A 21394-nucleotide genomic window follows, 5' to 3' on the forward strand; every position below is an offset into this window, starting at 1 on the left:
CTTATATGCAAACTGCAGGGGATCAAGGTGAGTAGCAGTAACAGTCTTCAGGTAGCAGAGAATCAGACGTTCAAATGTTTTCATTATCACTGACGTTAGTGTGACGGGTCCATAGTCATTAATGCAGGTTATTTAGCCCTTTTTTGGAACAGGAAAAATAATAGAAGATTTGAAACAGTCTGGCACTGTGCACTGGGACAATGATTGACTGAAAATATCTGTAAAGACTGGAACAAGTTGGCCAGCACAGTGTTTTAGTGTGGCTGGAGATACACAGTCAGGTCCTGCTGCCTTTTTATAGTTTTGCTTTTTGAATAGCCTTAACACATTCTGTTCTTTGATTAAAAGGGCATTCTCAAGACTTGTAAAAGGCGTTAAGTCTTCCTGAGAGGTTGAGTGAGAGTGGGAGTGGCACTGCAGTTGAGTGGGGTACAATAGCTCATCTCAAGGGTGTGAAATATCTAGATGAGTCGTAAGACTGCCATGGACAAGGTCATATATTATTATCTCAGTACAGGTGAAGTTTGTAAGATCAAATGTTTTATAAGCTGTAATGCAGAATGTTTAAGCAGCGGATTCCTTAAACTATCAAGGTAAGATCACACATGACTTACATTAAATAAAAAGTGCATTTCAATGAGAGATTATTTAAATCTGTTAAGAAGAAAAAAGTAATTATTTTAGATCACTCATCTTAAAACAAAGACTAAATGTAAATTTGGACTTTACTGCCTTCTATAGAGATTAAAACTGAAATCATATTTCTCCCAACAGACAAAATTACATTATACTGTACTTCATAATATGTAGATATATTTGTACAAGAATGTATAGTTTGGAGTGTGCACAATATTAATTTGAATTAGAAAGCTGATCTCAATGAGATTTAAAAGAAATTGTGCACAAGTATACATAAGAAATATATCTAATAGTTGATCCGAGAGGTATTCCTATTTTAGAAAAATAAAATATTTTTGTAACAAATAATCCTCTACGCTAATCTTCAAATAATATTCAGATATTTTGAACAGTAAAGAGCTTTTCCTTGATATTCTTTCATTTATGACAATTCATTACGTATGCAACAAGTAGTGTTTCTCAGTGCTATGGAAGTGAGATGTTATTAAGCATTATTTCAACATGGCTCATACAGTCTTCTCTTTCTAGTTTCTCAAAGGCTTTATACAAGCTGTATATTGTTGTGTGGCGATGCTTCTGAAACAAAAGAAGAGTGGGTGATACCCATGCCTGCTCAGACTGTGTGGCCAAAGCCTCGACATTTTCATATGTACAGTCCTCGAGAGCCTCCATGAGGCGCTTCCAATAATTCCCAAGGGGGTGCACAGGATCTAGAAGGGCACAGAGTTTCTCGGTGCACTCGGCCGTCATCCACTGGATGGTAGCCTCCCACTTCAAGCTCTGAAGGATGGTTTGGTCATACCCAGCTAACAACACATCATGGAGGTATTCCTCCCTGCCTTTAAGTTTTGAATAAAGGTTCCTCCCACTCCGCGCGCTCAGTAAGATTTCGTCTTTTGTATAGGCTGTTATGTCAACATCAGATGCATCCATCTCGTCCAGTAGGTCCTTGGAGCTCAAGAACAGCATCTCACATTCACTACCCACCTTGAACTCCTGCAGCAAGTGCTGCACTTGACAGGAAATCACGTTCTGCAACTCGTAACACTTTCGGCGAGTGTCTGGATACCTGCTCCCAATCCTCTGAGGTTTGTAGCCTCTGACTGCTATGTTGATGGATCTGCGGCCAGCAGATACCTGCACAAGAGCCTCCGCGGTGTCGATGCACTTCATCCCATCTGTCCAAATGATGAACTTTTCGGCTGAGGCCCCGTCCTCTGTGGTCTGAGTGAAAAGCTTCATCAGCCTCAGCTGAAGTCTGCAGAAGAAAGCCTGGGAGAAGAGGCCTAACTCACTCTGCCACCCAAAGGACACTCCATGGTAGACATTAAAGACTTCCTCTCTCTCCCATATGTTCGCAGGCCTCCCTTTATTAAGCCATGCCGGGACTATGTATTGCCCTTCCTTTTCGCTGAAGACTAGCTCCAGGATTTCAAGTAACCTCAAGACCGTGCTTGGAGAATCTTCGAGATTTAATAAGGATGCTATGTTTTCAGTGGTCCATTTCTCTTGCTGCAATGGAAGTGTGGAGAGAGCAAAATGGCCAAACTTGCCAAAGATGTCCTGGCATAACCACTGGACATCAAGAATGACCAAGCCATTGCCTGTCCCAGATTCAGCAGACTGTGTTGCTCCATCCACAGTAACAGTGGGGAAAAAAAGCAACTGCACAGAGAGAAAAACAATGCATTTATACAATACTATTGATAATACACACCAGTTATGTTTTTGAATCCCAGAAATACTTTAAAAGACTACTTTTAAAAATAACTACAGTAGGACACCTCCAAATTTAACATTCGCAAATTTGCTTACTCGCAATTCGGTTTGGCTGAGGGGATCGTGTATGGAAGAAGAGCAGAGGAGATATAACCAAAGGCTGTTAAGCATAACTTTAAAATGAGCTGTGCAACTCACTAGGATTGTGAGACAACTCTAGCTAGTGAGCCTCTCCCCATCCCCTGCCCAAGTGCCCAGATTTAAAAGCAGCACCGAACAGTTGCAAATTTTGAGACCATACTGTATTTAGAAATAGCTGAAATAGTTGGCAGATGTAGCATGGATATAGCTGTATACTGTAAACTTAGGATATCAGTGAATCAATCAATTATTATTCCGTAGTGTATGTTTCTATGGCAAGTACTTAAAACTCACCCTCAGTCCTGACTAGGACAGTTCCAGTTTTCTAATGTACTCTATTGTCTTTCCCATCCCATATATTAACCTTCACAGACATGATTTTTAGATGCCAGCTTTCCTCAATGTATTTTGTGTGGAGGACAACACTGATTCATTGCTAACCATAAGACAATATTGGCTTTAAGTATGAAATGCAAATGCCATCATTTATACTGTATGTTATTATTCCAATCACCTCTGAAACATTATGAAGGTATTCCACAGCAGTCCTCAGTGTTTCAACACTAATTTTTTCAAACCTGTTCTTGTTGATAGAAGCAAAGAAATCACCCCATAGCAAGTACTTTACCTACAATAAAAAAATAATGAGTTATAAAAACCAAATATTCTATGTCAGTACGTCATGCATATTATGTTTCACTAAAAGAGTTAAGCATGACTACATATAAGCTATGCTACTATTGTTTCAAGGAGGAAAAATGCTAAACAAAATATGCTAATGCTATTAATTGACATCAGTGCACCTGGCTACTCATCAGTGTGGAGAAGTACTGCACAGCTGTGATGAAAGAGTCAGGCTTCCCAGCTCCTTATACTACAACACAGCGCCACTGGTGACACCACAGTCCTATATGGGCAACAAACATTTTGCCATGACATAGATTAGGACCTCTGTATTAACATTTGTTTCTTTGCTGAATTTAGCTCCGCTGTATCTTGTTTTTATCTTATTCAGACACTTAACAGAACACAGAATCACTTTTGAAGTACTGTATCTATGCTACTGGCTTGCATATCAGTGCTTACTGTATGTCTGCCCAAAACAGGCACATTTGCCAAGCAATCCTACACTAGTAATCCAGATGTCTAATGTGTCACTAAGATGGTCAGACCTCCTTAGAATTTCCTGAAAAGAGTAAGTACATAATTAATTCCAGACACACAAAATGTAATATCCCCGTGAAAATCTTTTGGTAAGACCTTTGCTTAATGAGACTTCCAAGTCGCATGGGATGAGGATGTCATTTGACAAAAAAACTACAAATTTTAAAAACCTCTCCTGATCAAAGGATAAATCACCCTAAAATGTAAATGTTATCACCTTCAAGTACAATTAAAAGATTATAAACTGACTTGGGTCACTTACACTACCATTACATCTGATGGTATGGATTTCATCCAAAACTTCACAGCATATTCCAGGAAATTTGGTGTCTGTTGTACTCTGAAAGAAAAAAGCAGGTATCACATATCATAAAAACAAACTGAATCAAAGTACCAAACATTAAAATAAAACCAAATATAAAGAATTTAGTATACCTTGTAAGAATAATAACTTAGCATAAGATTTTTTCAGATTTGTTAAAATCATGCAAATTGATTCTGAGTCTGTGCAGTAAAAAGCCATCTTTCAAATGTAAAGAGCATCTAATTTCCAGAACATGAAAAATGTTTTACTTAATCAGAAAACCCCAAATGGAAAAGATTAAAAAATAATGATTAATGTGAACAAAGACTTTATGTAAATAATGTAAAGCTGTGAAAACAGAAATATTTAGATAAAATGGAGAAATAAGGGAAACATCACCATAACAATGTGATTGTAATTTTGAAATTGAACTCTTTTTAAGGAGAACTGCAGTCTCAATATCTTAAACTGGTTATTAAATCTTGGTAATAAACTATATTCACTGATGTTATAGAAAATTTTAACAAAAATTTGAATTAAGCACAAAATCAGGACCTTTATGAAAATACTGTAAGTCGTCATGTTGTCGCTAACTCGCATTTGAGTTCACAAGAATTGCAACGTGATGCAGCCCTTCCTGCTCACTAGTCACTATAATGAGTAATGTAATGTGATGTACTATATGAGCACATAAGTACAGGTTGTGCAGCAACCATTTCACCACAAAATGTTACAATGTGATCCGCATGCAGAGTTAAGAAATTAGTAGTATTTGTCAGCAAAACCGTCTCAAAATCAAGAGCAATAATTCTATTTGATTAAAAGAGATGTATTCACAAACCTGCTTGTTTACAATGTAATAGGGCCGGTTCACCTCACTGGAGGTTTTGTTGCCTGGTTCTGAATCACAGAACATGAATCACCGTGCATTCCTGAAAATGTTGGTTATTTTGTAAATTTTGTAAAGTTTTACAAGTTAATGTGTACATTTTACTTTTACTGTGATTTGAAATACACTTATCAATGCTGATTCTTTCCAACCGCAAAATATAAAAACAGCATTGCAGTTCCCCTTTAACTAACATATGCCAGGACATTTCTCCTTTCAGGAAATTAGGAGAGTATAATGAGGAGAACTGAAGAGATTCATAGTAAAGACATTTTATTTGACCACCCAGCAAGCTAATTACATGAATAGTTTTACATTTACATAGTCTCTTTCTGCAATTGCACACTTTCTCAATATCTACTGCCACAAAGGAGGTTTAAAAGTTTTAGATAAACCAAACTTGCCATACTTCACAGCTGCCTGGACTAAATATACCAGTAAAAATAGGTCAGACAATACTGAGGGAATGGAGGGCCAGGTTTCAGTTTCTAGGAAGGTTAAATGTAAAAAGCAAAAATACTGTAAAGAAATTGAATGAACACCTAGTTTAAGTAAGAGAAAGACGATGCTTCAAGTGGGTTGCAGAAAGAGTGCTTTTATCCACCTCCGCATCTTCAATTCTAAGACCTTGGAAGAGCTGTTTTATCCGAGGTTGCAAGCTAAATTTTAAAGAATTACAGAAAAACAGAGTAGTCACTGCCAGATATATTAAAATAAAAAAACAATGACATAATTTACAGTATATGATGAGCATTATTCATTCATGTATGTTTTTTTAAAATAATGTATATGGATTTTGGATATTGATTAAATATTTTTCACTTCACTTGGGATAACTGCTCATACATGACCGACCACGATACACTCCAGCGACTGCAGCATAAGCACTAATTTGCCTCATTTAGTAAGAGTTGATCTGACACAACACAGCTGATGAGATGATTTAACCTGAGAAATTTGTGAAAATTGAGAACAGCACAGAAAGGAACCAATATCAATACCATTTATCAGCAAACACTTTTGTGCTTTTAAGTATGTTGGGATCTGGTCTAAGTCTGCAGTCTGTTGCTCACCATCGGAAGGGTTAAACCTCCAACAATTTCCAACCTATCAAGATTTAACAGACAAATGTAGTCCATCAATGAAAGGCCACGATTTAGAAGACAAGGAGTCATGACACTTCAAAAAGAATGACGGGGAGGTCCAAGTGTGTCAAGTTGCAACAGAACTAATACGAGATGGCAATATGAACACACAGCACTACTTTGAATGAATCTGGTGCTTCACTTGCTTGTCTTCCTTTAGGCTCAACTTGACACTAAAACATTCCTGCAGGACTACGCACATCCTTATCCTGTTCATTTAACAACGCCTTTCTTGTGAAATGAAAATGTGACAGTTAGGCCAAGGACGACCTCTCTGCCAGACTTCAGCAGATGGAAATGGGAAAGCATCCCACAACACAGTATCTGCAACCTGGTGCAAAGCATGTGGTGCAGATGTACAGGATGCATTTCTTCAACAGTGGCCACACATTACAAGCCTGTTATTTTCACATTAGACCCCTTGCTGATGACAGATGTTCATCAGCATAATGGATGTCCCAGCAGCAGGTCTGTTCCACAAAATGTCAGAAAAAAAGATTGTCATTTTCATCATGACACCTTTGTAAATCTGTTGCAGTTATTAATGTTATGTCTCTTTTGATGCCCCATATACAGTATAAGAAACATGAATCCTTCAGGTTTGTGTTGCTTGAGCAGCCAAAATGAACAATTATTTTAAAAATGATCAATAAAGACATTTTGCTCATCCATGATCACTACCTGAAAGGAATTGTTAACATAAAGGTTAACTACTGTTTATGAATTTAGATACTACTTATTAAAATTTGTTTTTTACATGTATGTAAACATGAAACACAAAGATGCTCACCAGTAAGCACACCCTGTCTTTTTAACTCCATATTATTCCATTAACAAAGAGAACAAATAAGGAATAAGCAAGTAAACTTAATTTAAGTCACATTACCTGAACAATTTACTGTATGAATACAGTCATTAAACTTAATCTCCAGCTAATGTCTAGGTTTAGGACTACAGGCCTATACTTAATTCCAAAACACAATTTTCATGCTAATTAAAATGTTTTTCAACTTTTCAATTTGTATTATTATCTCTAGTTATTCTGATGGAATATCATTTGTCCTGCAGACAAAAGAAACGTTACAAGTGGGAGAAGTCCATTTTGCTATTATAGCCCACTTTGTTTTATTGGCGAATATAACCTTGTTCCTAGGAGGCCTCAGTTTCAGTGTGAATCAGTAAAATATTCTGCACCAATAATGCAGGTGGGTGTGCAGATATTTGTATCTGGCTGAATAACGCTATAATGCAAAAGTGAAACTGAGCTTCATGTAACAGCTTTAAACACCAAGTGAAACTGCCAGGCCAATCTGTTAAGGGTCCTTGTAAGTACAGTATGTGTATAGTAGCCCCAGTCATGCTGCCAACCTGCTGTAGCTGTGCCACACACTCCTCCAACCTCTTTCTGAGTGTCTGCAGATCACTGGGAGATTTACAGTTCACACTCAGCACTGTTGTGTCAATATCCAGGTTAGTGCCCAGTTCTCTCACACGGCTGTGCACAATATCAAAGAAATGGTTCACTGAAATACAAAGAAGCAGAAATTTTTAAGCATGGATTTTTAAGCATGGATAATTTTAATTTTTGTATTAAATAATGGAGGTTATCATTAACAACACAATGTGAACCTTAAAACAATCTTTGGGATTACAAGAACATCAGGCTACTGATATGAGAAAAAAAGAAAGCAATATATACAGTATATAAGTGTATATTTACCTATTTATATTTCACTGCATATTTAACTGTGTAAAATCACTTCCAATTTTGTAAAAATGTAAACATATACACAAGATTAAGTCATTCTTAGGGAAACAACAAATAATCTAAAATCCCTATTTCTTATAATAAAATTATCCATTTATTCAGCTCAATATATACTAAGTATCAGAAGAAAATTGAAGTACCACTTTCAGCCGCAGCTGATTTACTGAGTTATTAACAGGAAAATGATCATTTTTCGTTCCTGCAGCAGGTGCCCTGACATTTTAATGCAGGCAAATTCATTATGCTGATTAACATTTGTCATCAATTAAGGGTGCACCAGGAATGTCACAAGCTAGTAGCATGTGTAGCCACTGATGGAAGCAACACAAGCAATCTACAGTACTACATATTCTTTGCACCAGGTTCCAGATGCTGTCTTGTGGGTTCCTGTCCCATTCCTCTCATAGTGCCAACACAAGCCCATGCTTTTTCTCTGGTCTCTGCACCCTAGATGCCACACCCCAGCTCTTCTCACAAATCCTCATAATGGCTCAAGTCTGGCAAGCAGGGTGTCTGTCCACTGCGCATTTTGTCAAATTCTCGGCTCACAAGAAATCCGTTAAGGGAGCAGCATGAAGGCATGCATGGTCCTGCTGGAATGCTGTCACATCAGGATGAGTCCGCAGGAAGGGCAGCAGGTGAAGCCCCAGGACTTGGTTAATGTAGCGTTACGCAGTCAGAATCCCAATCTCAGCAAGTTGTAGTACCTACAGACCCCCCGCCCACTCCGACATTCAGAAATGCCCATTAATTGGTCTTATACACAATAATTAGTGTATAGTCAGAAACCCGGCACTACACTTGCTCATGCCCATAAGGGCGGTCTACACACAACTTTTATTCACCATTAAAGAGGACTTTAGATCAATTGCTGGTGAGTCCACCTGAGGTGACTTAGTCCGGCCTCCAACATACTTGGTTCTTTTCCGTGTTTTGCTTTATTGATTTACATTGGGTTAAATCACCTCATCATCTGTGCTCAACCAACTCTCTAATTCAGTCACAATTCAGTAAATCAGTTTATTTTGTTTTTCTAAAAACACACATGTACAGTATGAACAGAGTTCATGAGTTTCTTTCGATATTCAGCACATACTGTACTGCATTTAAACAGCTATGATAAGCTTGGACCATGAAGAAATTAGGTGATTTCAGCTGCAGAGAATGAAAACAATGTGGTATTTGAGAACAAGCACTGACATTTAACAAGTTCTTTTACTCTTTTAACAAGTTGCAGCATCTTCTAAACTTGTAGCAAATGAGCATGTACTCTTTTGTATGGCATGATCAGAAAACACTGAAACGTAATGGTACTTCAATTGAATCAGAATGAAACAAAACTGCACAGCATATAGGTGTCAATTTGTAGAACCAAAATGTTAAAAATAACCCCTTCATCACCTTTTTTTTGTTTTAGAAGCAAATGGACAGCAATGGAAGACAAGCCTGGAAAGAATTGGTCAAATCAGTCAATCTCAGATCACTTTCAGCATTTTACTTTATTGCAGTGTTCTATTTTCCAGTGCAACAGCTGTAAGAATGAATCATTTTGTCAAAATACATTAAATGTATTTAGTGTAACAAAATGTACAGGCCAATCACATTGTTGTCTTTAGCTGTTAAGATATTTTAATTTTCAAGCCTGCATTTAATTTAATGGTCGCTTGGTAATTTTAACAGTTATACTGGCAACAGCTGCCACTCTGCCAAATAAATTTAGACATTTTGTATACAAACGATTCTAAACCTGTCACACACACATACATATTTGCACTCTTAAGTCATACTGCCAGCTTACCAACTTCGTCTTTGCACTCAATTTCCAGTGTATCCTTGTGACTGCCGACAAGGAACACCTTGGCTTTGTGTGCTACACCGCTGTTCCTGCAGACATTTAGAAACCGCAGCCAATACAACACCTACAGAATGCAGGAAAAGTAAATATGTGTTCAGTCAAAATAACGGTTTTCAGAGTTCTGACTACATGCATGCATATTTGGTACTATACCCAATTTGGATTATGGTTATTACTATTTTTTGTCTTGGGTGGTGGAAAATCATAGGACTGTTGTGTGAATTGCATTAACTGGACATCTTGGTTCTTAAGAAATGATCAGTTCACTTTATTGGCAACATACAATTTTTTGTATTAGGAATTTGTCTTTCAATGAGACACACAGACAGGGAGAGAAGCGTGGGGTCAGAGCGCAGGGTCAGCCATTTATACAGCACCCCTGTAGCAGTTGAGGTTAAGGGCCTAACTCAGGGGCCCAACGGAGTAGGATTCCTCTGCCGGCCACGGGATACAAACTGGCAACCTTCCAGCCACAGGCGCAGATCCTTACCCACAGAGCCACCGCACCGCCCCACTAAGCACTTAAGCAGCACTAAGAAGCAGTTGTACAGAAAACATGATGTGTTTGCATAGCTTTTTCTTCCCATATTTTAAAATATAGTATAGTATGAAAATTATTTGTATTGAAAGCCACCATTTCTATTGAATGCTAAAATTTCTATCTGTACAGTATGTCCCTAGAACGTTTTGTGCCCACTTTACCTGCCTAAGAGCTTCAGACTGAGTGCCACCCTTGTCACACTGAATGTTCTCCAGGCTGAAGACAATGCAGTAAAGAACGTTCCCACTCTCTGTTGACAACAGCAGGGAGTGTGTGAAGTAATACTCCATCTGTCCAGCAAAGTCCCAGATCACCACTTTCCCTGCTGTGATTAAAACACAAAGCAACAAATAATTGTTGTGTATTTGTGGCTGCTGATATTTGTCAGCAGCCATATCACCCTGCAACTCACAACGGGCAACCCACTGAAGCTAAGCAGGTGTGAGCCTGGTCCTTCAGATGAGACGTAAAACCGAGGTCCTGACTCTCTGTGGTCATTAAAAATCCCAGGGCGTTTCTCGAAAAGAGTAGGGGTGTAATCCTGGCGTCCTGGCCCAATTTCCCATTGTCCCTTACCAATCATGGCCTCCTAATAATCCCCCTCTATGAATTGGCTACATTACTCTGCTCTCTTCCCCACTGATAGCTGATGTGTGGTGAGCATTCTGGCGCACTATGGCTGCCGTCGCATCATCCAGGTGGATGGTGCACATTGGTGGTGGTGGAGGGGAGTCCCCATTACCTGTAAAGCGCTATATAAGTGTAAGAGTAAGCAATTATTATTATTATAATTCAAACTGGATCAAAGAGTCATTTTTAGCATCATAACTTATGAAGGGAAGCAACATGAAATACCAGTTCTTGCCTTGGGCATCTGCTTATGCGAGTCTGCATGTTCTATTCATGCTAGCATGGGTTTACTTCAGGTGCTTCAGTTTCCTTACACTTCCGAGAGACTTACAGGTAATAATGGATTGTCTACTCAAACTTTCTGTTTCATCATGGCCCTGCAATGGCCTGGAGCCCTCACCAGGGGGCACCAGTTGCATGCTCTCAGTCCCACTTTGTGCCCTGTGCTTCCATAAATAAACACTTTTTAAGCCTTCTTCATGAGTTGACTGTTTTTTCTCTAGGAAAATAACATTAATACAGTTCTGGGAATATGTTGCTCCTGTTATGGCAAAAAAAGGAAATCATGTTTAGTGGAGGTGTTATTTTATATAAAATGGAAATCATAATTCAAAATCTCCTTAGGTTAAGTTTTTTTTTCTAGGGTAGTAGACAATACAATTAATGTGTCATACATAGAGCAAAATGATTCTAAAAAAATAGACTACAAAAGTGAACTGGCGAAAGTGCACTGGACTTTGGATGCTTTCCTTGATGGGTTGGGCTGTTGGAGACAGTCACCTGTTCCTTTCGTGCTCAGTTAATCAGAGATGGCAGCTGCTGCTTATCTGGGCTACTTTAGCAGATGCAGATCTGCAATGACATGTTACTCACAGCCTACTCAGAACCCAGACTAGAGGTTGTGACACATTTTTGCTTGATTAAGCATTTGTGTGATGCATAGGTCTGCACAAACAAAAGAGCAGGTTTCCTCTTCCTTCCCTCCATGATAAAGAACTGACTAAGCTGATACCACACCACAGTTTTCTAATGATGTCTGACATACTCTTACATTTCTGACACCATCTGTAACACTTCATGCCGATATCAGAATAAATAAACTTCAAGCGACTGTTAATCCCCTTTATATTTCGCTTTCAGGCTTATATATTTCATGCTTTGTTAATTCTCCTTCCTAGCATCCTTAACACTTACATGAAAGCCTTTCAATGTCAGAAATTCACAGCTGTTTTAATGGACACCTGTTTAATTTTGTCAAACCTTCCTATACCTCATTCATTTAGCCTTTTTACACAGACCCCAGGAAATGCAGTATCTAAAAGTCAAGAAGAACAGAAAACACTTAAATTAAACAGTCAGAAAATATATTTCAACCATAAAAAAGGACACGAAATCTAACTTATTTCAACACTTGGCTAGCTTGGTCAGTCATATTCTCAGGTATACAATGATCAATTGTCTTTAAAATATTATTAAAATCTAATTGTGTAATTTCACTGATTGTTTAAAGTCATTGAATTCTAACAGAAATTTGGGGTTGAAGAGAAATACAGACTAAAGGCACAGCAAGGCAGGCCCTTACATTAACAACAGGTAAAGAAAATAAGCTTTTCCCAAACATTACAAAATGCATGTCCAACATGCATGTCCAACAAACCAGTCTCCTGTCAATCATTCTTCAAAAACAACTGAAACTTTTTTGACCAGCTTTTTACTTCTCCATCTTGTTAAGGTTCTGCTTAGCAAGAGAGCTGTTGACTACTAACACAGCGGTTGTTTCACTTCAGCATGATATAAACACACGGTATTATTGTATAGCTAATTCCTACAATTATTTAAAGAATGCCTTGCTAATAGGTGTAAAGAACTGTTTTTTTACAACAAAAGCAAATAAACATACAGAATCTTTAAAGCATAATGCATTATATATGACTCCTGATATCAAACAGACACATTTTATAATTTCCAACAGTACTGAAACCAGATACAAACACAAAATATTCAGACAACAAAGGACTATTTTTCTAGTGACACAGAAATGTACCATGGAATATTGACCTTTTAATATACAGTATATTTTATCATACATAGATAAAATAGGGCCAGTGGTTTGCATTGTAGCTTCAGAGCACTGGGGCCATGGGTTTAATCCCTGGGATTCTATCTGCATGGAGTTTGTATCTTGTCCCCATGGGTTTCTTGCAAGTGCTCCTGTTTCCTTCCACAGTCCAAAACAAAAACCTAATGGTACTCTAGATTCACTGGCTTCTGGGAAACCTGGCCCTGCTGTGAGTGTGGATAACTGTGTCTGTGTTCCCAGCAATGGACTTGTGTTCTGCCTTGAGCCCAGTGCTTCTTGGGATATGCTCTGGCTACTCAAGATCCAGAACTAGATAACGTGGTTAGAAAAGGGAAGGATAGATAAAATATTGGAGATATCGTATACCTCCAATATTTATCAGGACACAAGATTGATTTCTTTCCTTAAGAATTTACTCTGTTTCTTTCAATAGCAAAAAGAAACTCAGTTTATGAGACTATATTACCTGAAAGGTAACCCTCGGTAATGGCAACACCCTGGGTAGAAGAAGGTGGATCTGGTCTGCTAAACCAGTACTGGAACTTGGATAGAAATCCATCCTAGAAACAAAAAGAACAATCAGTAAACAACGAGGGAAAGTTTTAATTCATTTGAAATCATGACATCAAAATGACTGTCAGTGAAACAAGTGAAAACCTTTAGTGCACTGCAGACAATCCTCTTGTGTATCAGCTTAGCTGCGACAAGCTTCACACATAAACCTACACGGACCACAGTGTAAATTAAAGCCCTGGGACATTTCCTGGCTTTAGTTTTCTTTTATACACAAACAAAAAACAGAATACCTAGCTCACATAAGCCCTAACTAAACCCTAGACAACTTTCTGGAACAGCTAATTTTTTGCACTCAGTATAAAATCCTTTACTGACAGAGGATTACCTCCACCTCTGAGATCTACGTGACCTCAAACTTCTAACTCTTATACACCCTATACACTAATTTTTATACCCAAGAGTGCAATTAAACCAACACTCCATTACCATTGCTACATTCCTGCTCATCGTTCAGACTCCATTACCTGCTGCTGCTGCAGTGTCTTTGCAAGTGTAGTCTTTCCTACTCCAGAGTGTCCACAAATGCACAGCTTTGCCACTCGTCGATCAATTGGTTTACTCTCCTTCAGGAGATCCCTGATCTGCAGCTCCTGCAAGGAGCACAAGCAAAATATATTTCTCGGAATAATCTCAGACACAGGTCAGACACAACCAAGTGCTTGCAGTCATTGAGCATGAAGCAGATGGTTTTAAACTCTTCTTTTCAGAACACTAAGGAGGAAAATGTTTACAAAAAATATTGACTGTAAAGAAACATAAAATGTACAAAATAAAGCAGTTCAGCAAAAAGACTGCCCATATACAGAAGCAGTGATTACTTGATATACAGAGGCATGACAAATTAAAACAAAAAAACTAGACATAGTGGAATTGCACAGTTTTTTCACAACTTATACAGTATACCTTCCATGTGAATGTCTGTATCAGGCCTTGCTGTATTTTATATACACTAATTCCATGCCAACACTGTTAATTTTAACTCAGCAGGGTCCAGAAAGTAGTATTTAATTAAGACAAATGACCTAGATATTATTGATTAACAGTTGCAGAGGACATAGGGGATCATTACTCTCGATAATGAAGGATGGTTTTGTCGTACATTACACTGAAGTCAGTCATCTCATACATGCATACACAGTATGCACATCATCTCCCATTATCTCTCTATAATACAGCAGGTTGAGGAAATTGAGTGGCAGACCATTAAAACAATACAGTGACTGGTAACTCCAAACAAGTTGCATGACATTCTTTGTTAAACGAACATCCCGCGTGAAGTAGAGAATTGTTGTTTAATTGGTGCCACTTATCTGGACTGTGCTAGCGGTTGGAGACGCAAGGATGACTCACAGATTTATATATGTTTTGTCACCATGGCTGAGGTGCTGCTCACAAGTTACTCCCCACTCCCTGGAATTCCACAGCTCACAAGTGGCTATGGCAACACACATCTTAGTGCGAGTCGCCCGTGTTCACCCCCACCTCCACTTTTATGAAGAAAAAAATAACCTGAGTTTTTTGCTGGAGCAGAACTTCAGACTTGGAAGGAAGATTACTCTGTCTGGCCACATCTAACACTCTCAGCCCATCCTGTTATAGAAGCAGGACACAAAAGTGCAAAAAAAAAATGATAACAATTACAACTTTTTGTGCTTGACATGGTAACGCGAGTAAGGCAAAGTGGTTTCTGTTTCATTACAGAACATAACAGGAGCAACCCTAGATAATCTTTAGACTCAAAAAGTGCATGCTTTACAATTCCTTGGTTGGAAGGACAAGGGTTCTTGATTTTCTATTATGTAATAGACATCAAGAGTATGAAGTTGTAGACATGTATATATCATGAAACCACCACTGTGTAAATGACTTACCTTGTTCCTGTATAATAAACATGGACCCAACTCTTCTACCATCCAGCTGAGCAATTCACAGTAATCATCTCCGTTCTTATTACCTGTGCCCCTCACAGCACTGAAAAGAGCTGTCTCAGAATTCTGTTCCAAGATAAAATGGACAGAAATGTAAGGATTCAACCACCCATAACTCCATATGTTTGAGGTCAGATGTGTTCTATTATCCATTAGAAAAAAATGTATTTTTGCAATAGGTGGGATGTTGCCCTAATCAGAACAGCTAAGAAGAAAGTATGTTCTCTTCGGGGTAAAACTCATGATGGTTTATGATCTGAAAATGTTTCAATTTTCAATAATCATGCATTATTTTTTCTTTAATGTTTTAACATATGCAAGCTTGGTAAAATCAATAACTGTAGAGGGTAACTGTTCCTTTCCCTGTTCTTTCACAATACTCTCTTAAAGTTACTAATTTTGATTTGCAACAAAATGCTGGCCATTATAATGTAGATTTGCATCAATATACACAAAAAAAACTTTGCGCAACAATTAACTTACTATAGAATTTTGAAAACCCCGCTCTAAAACAAAGATTTTCTGTAACTGTAAAGGGTTAAAGGTGAAAATCTACTGAAAGGCAGCTTAGATATTGAAACTAGAGATTTCAAGCTTTTAATTTAGATAGTTTGGGAAATAAAACTAATTTTATCTAGAATTAGAAGAGGGAAACCCATTAGTTAGACTGATTAAATTAATTGCACCTTAAACTCAGGAGGATCAGGCATCATAAAATTTTATGCATTAAAGTAGTTCACATTCATGCATTAAGCATCTTTTAACACAGACGTACTCAACTAAAACCACCACCCTACATTCACTTTATTGATTAACAGTGTATCTCTTGCAGTCAAGGAAGGTTGTTTTCCATTAACCTAAAGTGAAATTGGGGTGATTTAATTAGTGGCGTACCACAGGGATATATACTAGAACCAATAGTCTTCTTAATGTCTATCAAAGATTTAGACTGTGGTATAGTTAACTAGCCACATTTGGAAATGATACTAAAATAGGAGGATGAATAAATTAACGAAGCAGAAAATGAAATTACAAAACTCAACAGATTTCGATAAAACCCAAGACTCGGAAAACTCCTGGCACATTTAATAATATAGACACACAAGATCTTGCATGTACAGAAGGTAGTAAAAAACATCTGAGTGTTCAGTTTGACACATCACATGCTCTAGACACTGTGAACAATAAAAAAAGCAAAAAAATGAATTGATTATTAATGTTAATATAAAAGCAACTGCTTACTTTGTTTTTTGCCTGCATGGAAGCCCCATTCCGAACCAGCATCTGACAGATGGACAGCGTTCCTCTGGCAGCTGCAGAGTGCAGACAGGTGTCCCCTCTCTGAGAGTGAGAGAAGAGGACTGAGGCACCATCACCGTTTTAAAAATGGTTAAATAATTCTCAAGCACAAAATGTCATGTAATTAAAAAAATGATAATTCAGTGTTACAAGTTTAGAGATTAGTGAAGCTGGGACAATAAAGTTTGTAAATATATTCTCACTTATTAACCTTAATAACTGAAAATACCTTGCCCAACATCTGGGTAAAAACATCCAGACTTCAGTTCTCTCTACTGTCTCTTAGGAGAGAAATTTTAAGAATGGGATTGACGAAAAATAAAGGTAAACTAAGAATGAAGGGCAGTAGTTATAAATGAAGAAGGAAAATGTGAATGTTATCAGTCGACAGACCACAATATACACTAAGTCTACGAAATCATTTAGAAGCTGCTGTGCACAACTCACATGGAAGTAACATAATAAAGGTCATTTTAATTTGTTTTTTGTAAAGCCATTTTCTGGATTTATTTCATATTATTTCAGATGTGTTTATAATGGCTCCAACACCATTCCTGATATTTACTGGAGCCAGTATGACTCATTGCTGAATAAACAAACTGGTTCGTAGATTAAGTACCTTATTCCTCAGCAGTACATTGGCTCCGTGTCGCAGAAGTAAACAACAGATGTGTTCGGAATTCTGAGAGACCGCAAGATGGAGTGGAGTGTCACCATTCTACAAATACATTAAATTGTGTTTCTGACACAAAAGCAGAAATCATGCAGACAGCTGATAAATCACTATGACAAAATATCATCAAACTTTGTCTCCGGTGAAATAATCTGATAATAATAATGTGTCGCTGACTTGAAGAACACCAGATAGTCTTCTGTCACCTTTCTCAGTCAGAACAGCCCCCAGATCTGAACCCTACTGAAAACTGAAAGAACTAGAGGGATGTTGATCTGAATTAAACTGAATCAGCCTTTATTATCCCAAAGGGAATCTGTCCTGCACATCAAGAGTTCTTATCATATAACATACAATATGTGACAATAATACAGTACTGCAACAGTACAAAACCATGATACAAAACAACATTGCTCAGTCAGAACTCAACTGAGTATCTTAAGATTAAAAACAGGCAATTAGCTGGTAAAGTGTCTAAAACAGCACCAATAATAAGATCCCTACCTCAAAACAATGAGGTAGGGATCCCATTCCCCATAACTGGCTTCAGAACCTGGAGGGATGGTGACCTTGCTACACGGATCACACTAGGAAGGGACTTGACTTGGCTCTAAATATTTCAGAAATCTGTAGAATACTGGCAACACCCTGTTCAGGCTTTTCCTGCTCCTTGCAAAATATCATTTGATGTGGGTTGTTAGTATTTTGGACATGAAGGGTGCATTATTTTTTTCTTTTCTGCCCCAACTACATAAGACCATTTTTTTAAACCAATTTCTGGATCTGAACACTCTCTACAGCTCACACTTCAGCTGACCTTAGAGTCTGTGTCATGTCTGATCTGGCATCATTTTCTCTGTAGAAAATGGAGTTCTTTAGACAAGTAGATTTGCATTTTCATAAAGAATTTAGAACTACTCCAGAATGCAAACAGCAATCTTTGAGTATGCATGTAGGAGTAAGGATATGAACATGATTTTGTCAAGGCACATTTAAACATACATCACAGCTAGTTATATCTAAAATCAGCAGCTCATACATACTATTAAATCCTTGCATTATAACAAAAAGAAAAAAGTAATGAAGTTAGCATGTATAAACTCACAAATACCTGTCTGGGTTGTCGACTGAGTAACAACAGTGCCTTGTGGATGCATCTCAGTGGAGTGTAATCGATTGTCTTTCACTCATACCATACATCATGGTATTGATTCCTATGCTCAAGTACTGGAAATACAACATCTCCCCAGAATATTATCCACAACACCATGTTTTAACATGTCTGCATCACTTACCTACAAATTTCATGGTACAGTATACTGTATGCCCAAATTCACCATTTCCATGGTCATAGCCATGTGTATGGGAGAATATCGGAGAAGTGAAGCGTGTATAGTGGCATAAGCCCTCTTATGATTTTAGTACATTACCTGGTTCTGAGAATTGCAGTCCGCGCCTTTGGACAACAGACCTTCAACAGCCTGCACTATCTTCCCCGACACAGCCTCGTGAAGAGGGGTGGAGAGATTCTGAGCCACAAAAACAGTGCATTCAGAAAACTATTGTGCCAGACCACAGTGAGACACACAAATTCCATATAATTTTATTTTAAGAACATATCATGTATGAACATAAAGATTAATATAGTAATATAAAGAATACAAACATAAATATGATAATGCATATTTAGTATTATAACTTATATAGACAGCAGAAATCACTGAGAAATGACTAATGTTCCACACATACAGTGGTGTAAAAAAAGTCACTTTTTCACACAGGGCCATGTAGGTTTGGATTTTTTTTCCCTTAATAATAAAAACCTTCATTTAAAAACTGCATTTTGTGTTTACTTGTGTTATCTTTGTCTAATATTTCAATTTGTTTGATGATCTGAAACATTTCAGTGTGACAAACATGCAAAAAAATAAGAAATCAGGAAGGGGGCAAACACTTTTTCACACCACTGTACATGTGTTTGTGCAAGACTTTTTTGAGCATAATCATAAATGGAGAGTTAGAGAGTTAGTGTGGGCTGAGATTTTATACTGGAAAACCTTTTAGAACCCCCCCATCACCCACAGGATGAGTGAAGCTACTGTACAAATAGACAGTAAGATTAAAAGAGGTATTCTTATATTTTTTTTGTCTTCAATTAAACCCCATATTAGACTTCACTTAAATTACAAGATTAAGACATTCTGGTGGGGGGGCAGAGTAAGACAAGCATACGCTCCAGTGACTCTAAAGCAGGGTACCAGCGAGCCCTTCTTTCTGTTTTATACTTTAACTTCCGCGGCATACCACCACCACCTTGTGGACAAAGTGTGCATAAGGCACACATTTATATTCAATAGTCCCCACCTTATGGCTCTGAAGATTGACAGCCTCCGGCACCTTCAGCAGCAGCTCTGTAAGGACCTCTATGTTTCCGCCAAAGGCAGCAAAATGAATAGGAGTGAGTCCATCCTGCAGGGACACCAATGGTCAACATTTTAAAAAAATGAATCATTTCTGCATTAGACTCAGTAACAAACACAAAATAAGCAATGAAGCATTTCATTACAGTGATTTCAGTGCGGCAGCTCTGTTCTACCTGTAACCTAAAGTGTACTTTGAAAGAAAGGACACTCTAAGTGAAAAATAAATCGTGACCAGAGAACCAGACAGACCCACCATATTTTCGTGTAGTATATTCCCCCCACTGCAGACCAGCAAACGGGCCACTTCCCTGCTCCTATTGTGGGCTGCATAGTGGAGAGCAGTGTTGGAGAACTGAGGCAAAACAGAAATGTTAGGCTTTGTAGGAAAAAGAAAAAGTCAAATATACATGTCTGAAGCAATAATTAGCAACATTATTCCCGGTAAAAAGGTTTAAAAATTCAACAGGCTTCTTTGTGTTACCTCATCACAGTAGTTGATGTTGACACCTTGTTGTGTCAGGTAATCCTGGATAGTCTGAAGTGGATGGGTTTTGACGACTCTGAGAAACTCTTCTTCACTCATGTTGGCTCTTACAGTCCTAGAAAGAAGACAGATAAGACATGTTACATGGAAAAAAGGTCTGTAAAACCTGAAAAGAATGGAAAATTCAACCTGTTTTTTCAAAGTTATAGAATAACTATTAGCTAAAGCAGCTAAACCCCAGTACTTTATGACTGTACACAGAATTGTGTATATACCTCTAAATAAACCCTTTATTTCACTATACACAAGTCTGTGTATACAGTACCTCATTAGCTCTGTCTTAAGGACTTTAGAATTCTTCATCAAAGCTTTTAAAGCAGGCAGAAAAGTCATTCACTGTCTCATGTCAAGTGCAGTATAGAACATTTTTATCACAGAGACTATTCCCATTGAGACAGCACAGTGGTGCTATCTGCATGGAGTTTGTATGTTCTCCCCATTTTTGCATGGGTTTCCTCCCACAGTCCAAAGACATATTGGTAGGTTAATTGGCTTCTGGTAAGTGTCTCAAGTGCAATTGTTTGTGTCTGTGTGCCCTGCAATGGACTGGCGTCCCAGACTCCAAGCCACCGTGACCCTGAATTGCATAAGTTATTAAGTGATGGTGACTATTCCCAGTGAAGTGAAAACGTCTTTCATTCCTACCTAATTAATAAGCTAAGACCCACACACAGTCTTTTGAATCTAAAAACGGTATATATGTCCATGCAATGTGCGTACGCTAACAGCATTATAAACTGTTAAGCCTCATAAAACAATGTATTAAACATTCGCAAAAACTTTTATAGAATACACACGTACGAGCTTCAGTCTTTTGAGCAGGAATATAGTGTCTGGAAATGTCACTGTTAAATACTACATTATTCGTATTACACATAACATTTCGCTTCATAGTGATTTGAAGACAATATCATCTACACCTTTAAAAGTTTTTAAAAAGTTAAAGCTAAATACAGCTCTACTTCCCAAAAAACACATGGACCACTCACCTATACTTCCTCTTTCAAACGCGCAGAAAAGTGCATAATGGGAGATGTAGTCAATGACAGTCCTAGGAAGGGTGATGACTGCCCTTC

The 21394-nt window shown here is 37.9% G+C and overlaps 1 protein-coding gene across 1 annotated transcript; it reads right to left on the bottom strand.

The window, feature by feature from the left end:
- Nucleotides 1-1104: 1104 nt before the first annotated feature.
- LOC148655083 (death-associated protein kinase 1-like) lies at nt 1105-21340 on the bottom strand. The gene is made up of 17 exons (XM_088646615.1): nt 21308-21340; nt 20256-20373; nt 20028-20126; nt 19716-19820; nt 18782-18880; nt 17298-17396; nt 16622-16720; nt 15323-15445; nt 14961-15041; nt 13916-14041; nt 13342-13435; nt 10327-10490; nt 9568-9688; nt 7370-7524; nt 3926-4003; nt 3014-3127; nt 1105-2304 (listed from the first exon to the last, which is right to left on the bottom strand). Exons 2-17 carry the CDS (start codon nt 20355-20357, stop codon nt 1105-1107), a joined length of 2859 nt encoding a protein of 952 aa, XP_088502741.1. The 5' UTR covers nt 20358-20373; nt 21308-21340.
- Nucleotides 21341-21394: the final 54 nt, after the last annotated feature.

This window comes from Lepisosteus platostomus, chromosome 9 (genome assembly GCF_059453375.1).
Source record: "Lepisosteus platostomus isolate fLepPlt1 chromosome 9, fLepPlt1.hap1, whole genome shotgun sequence".
Lineage (NCBI taxonomy): Eukaryota > Metazoa > Chordata > Actinopteri > Semionotiformes > Lepisosteidae > Lepisosteus > Lepisosteus platostomus.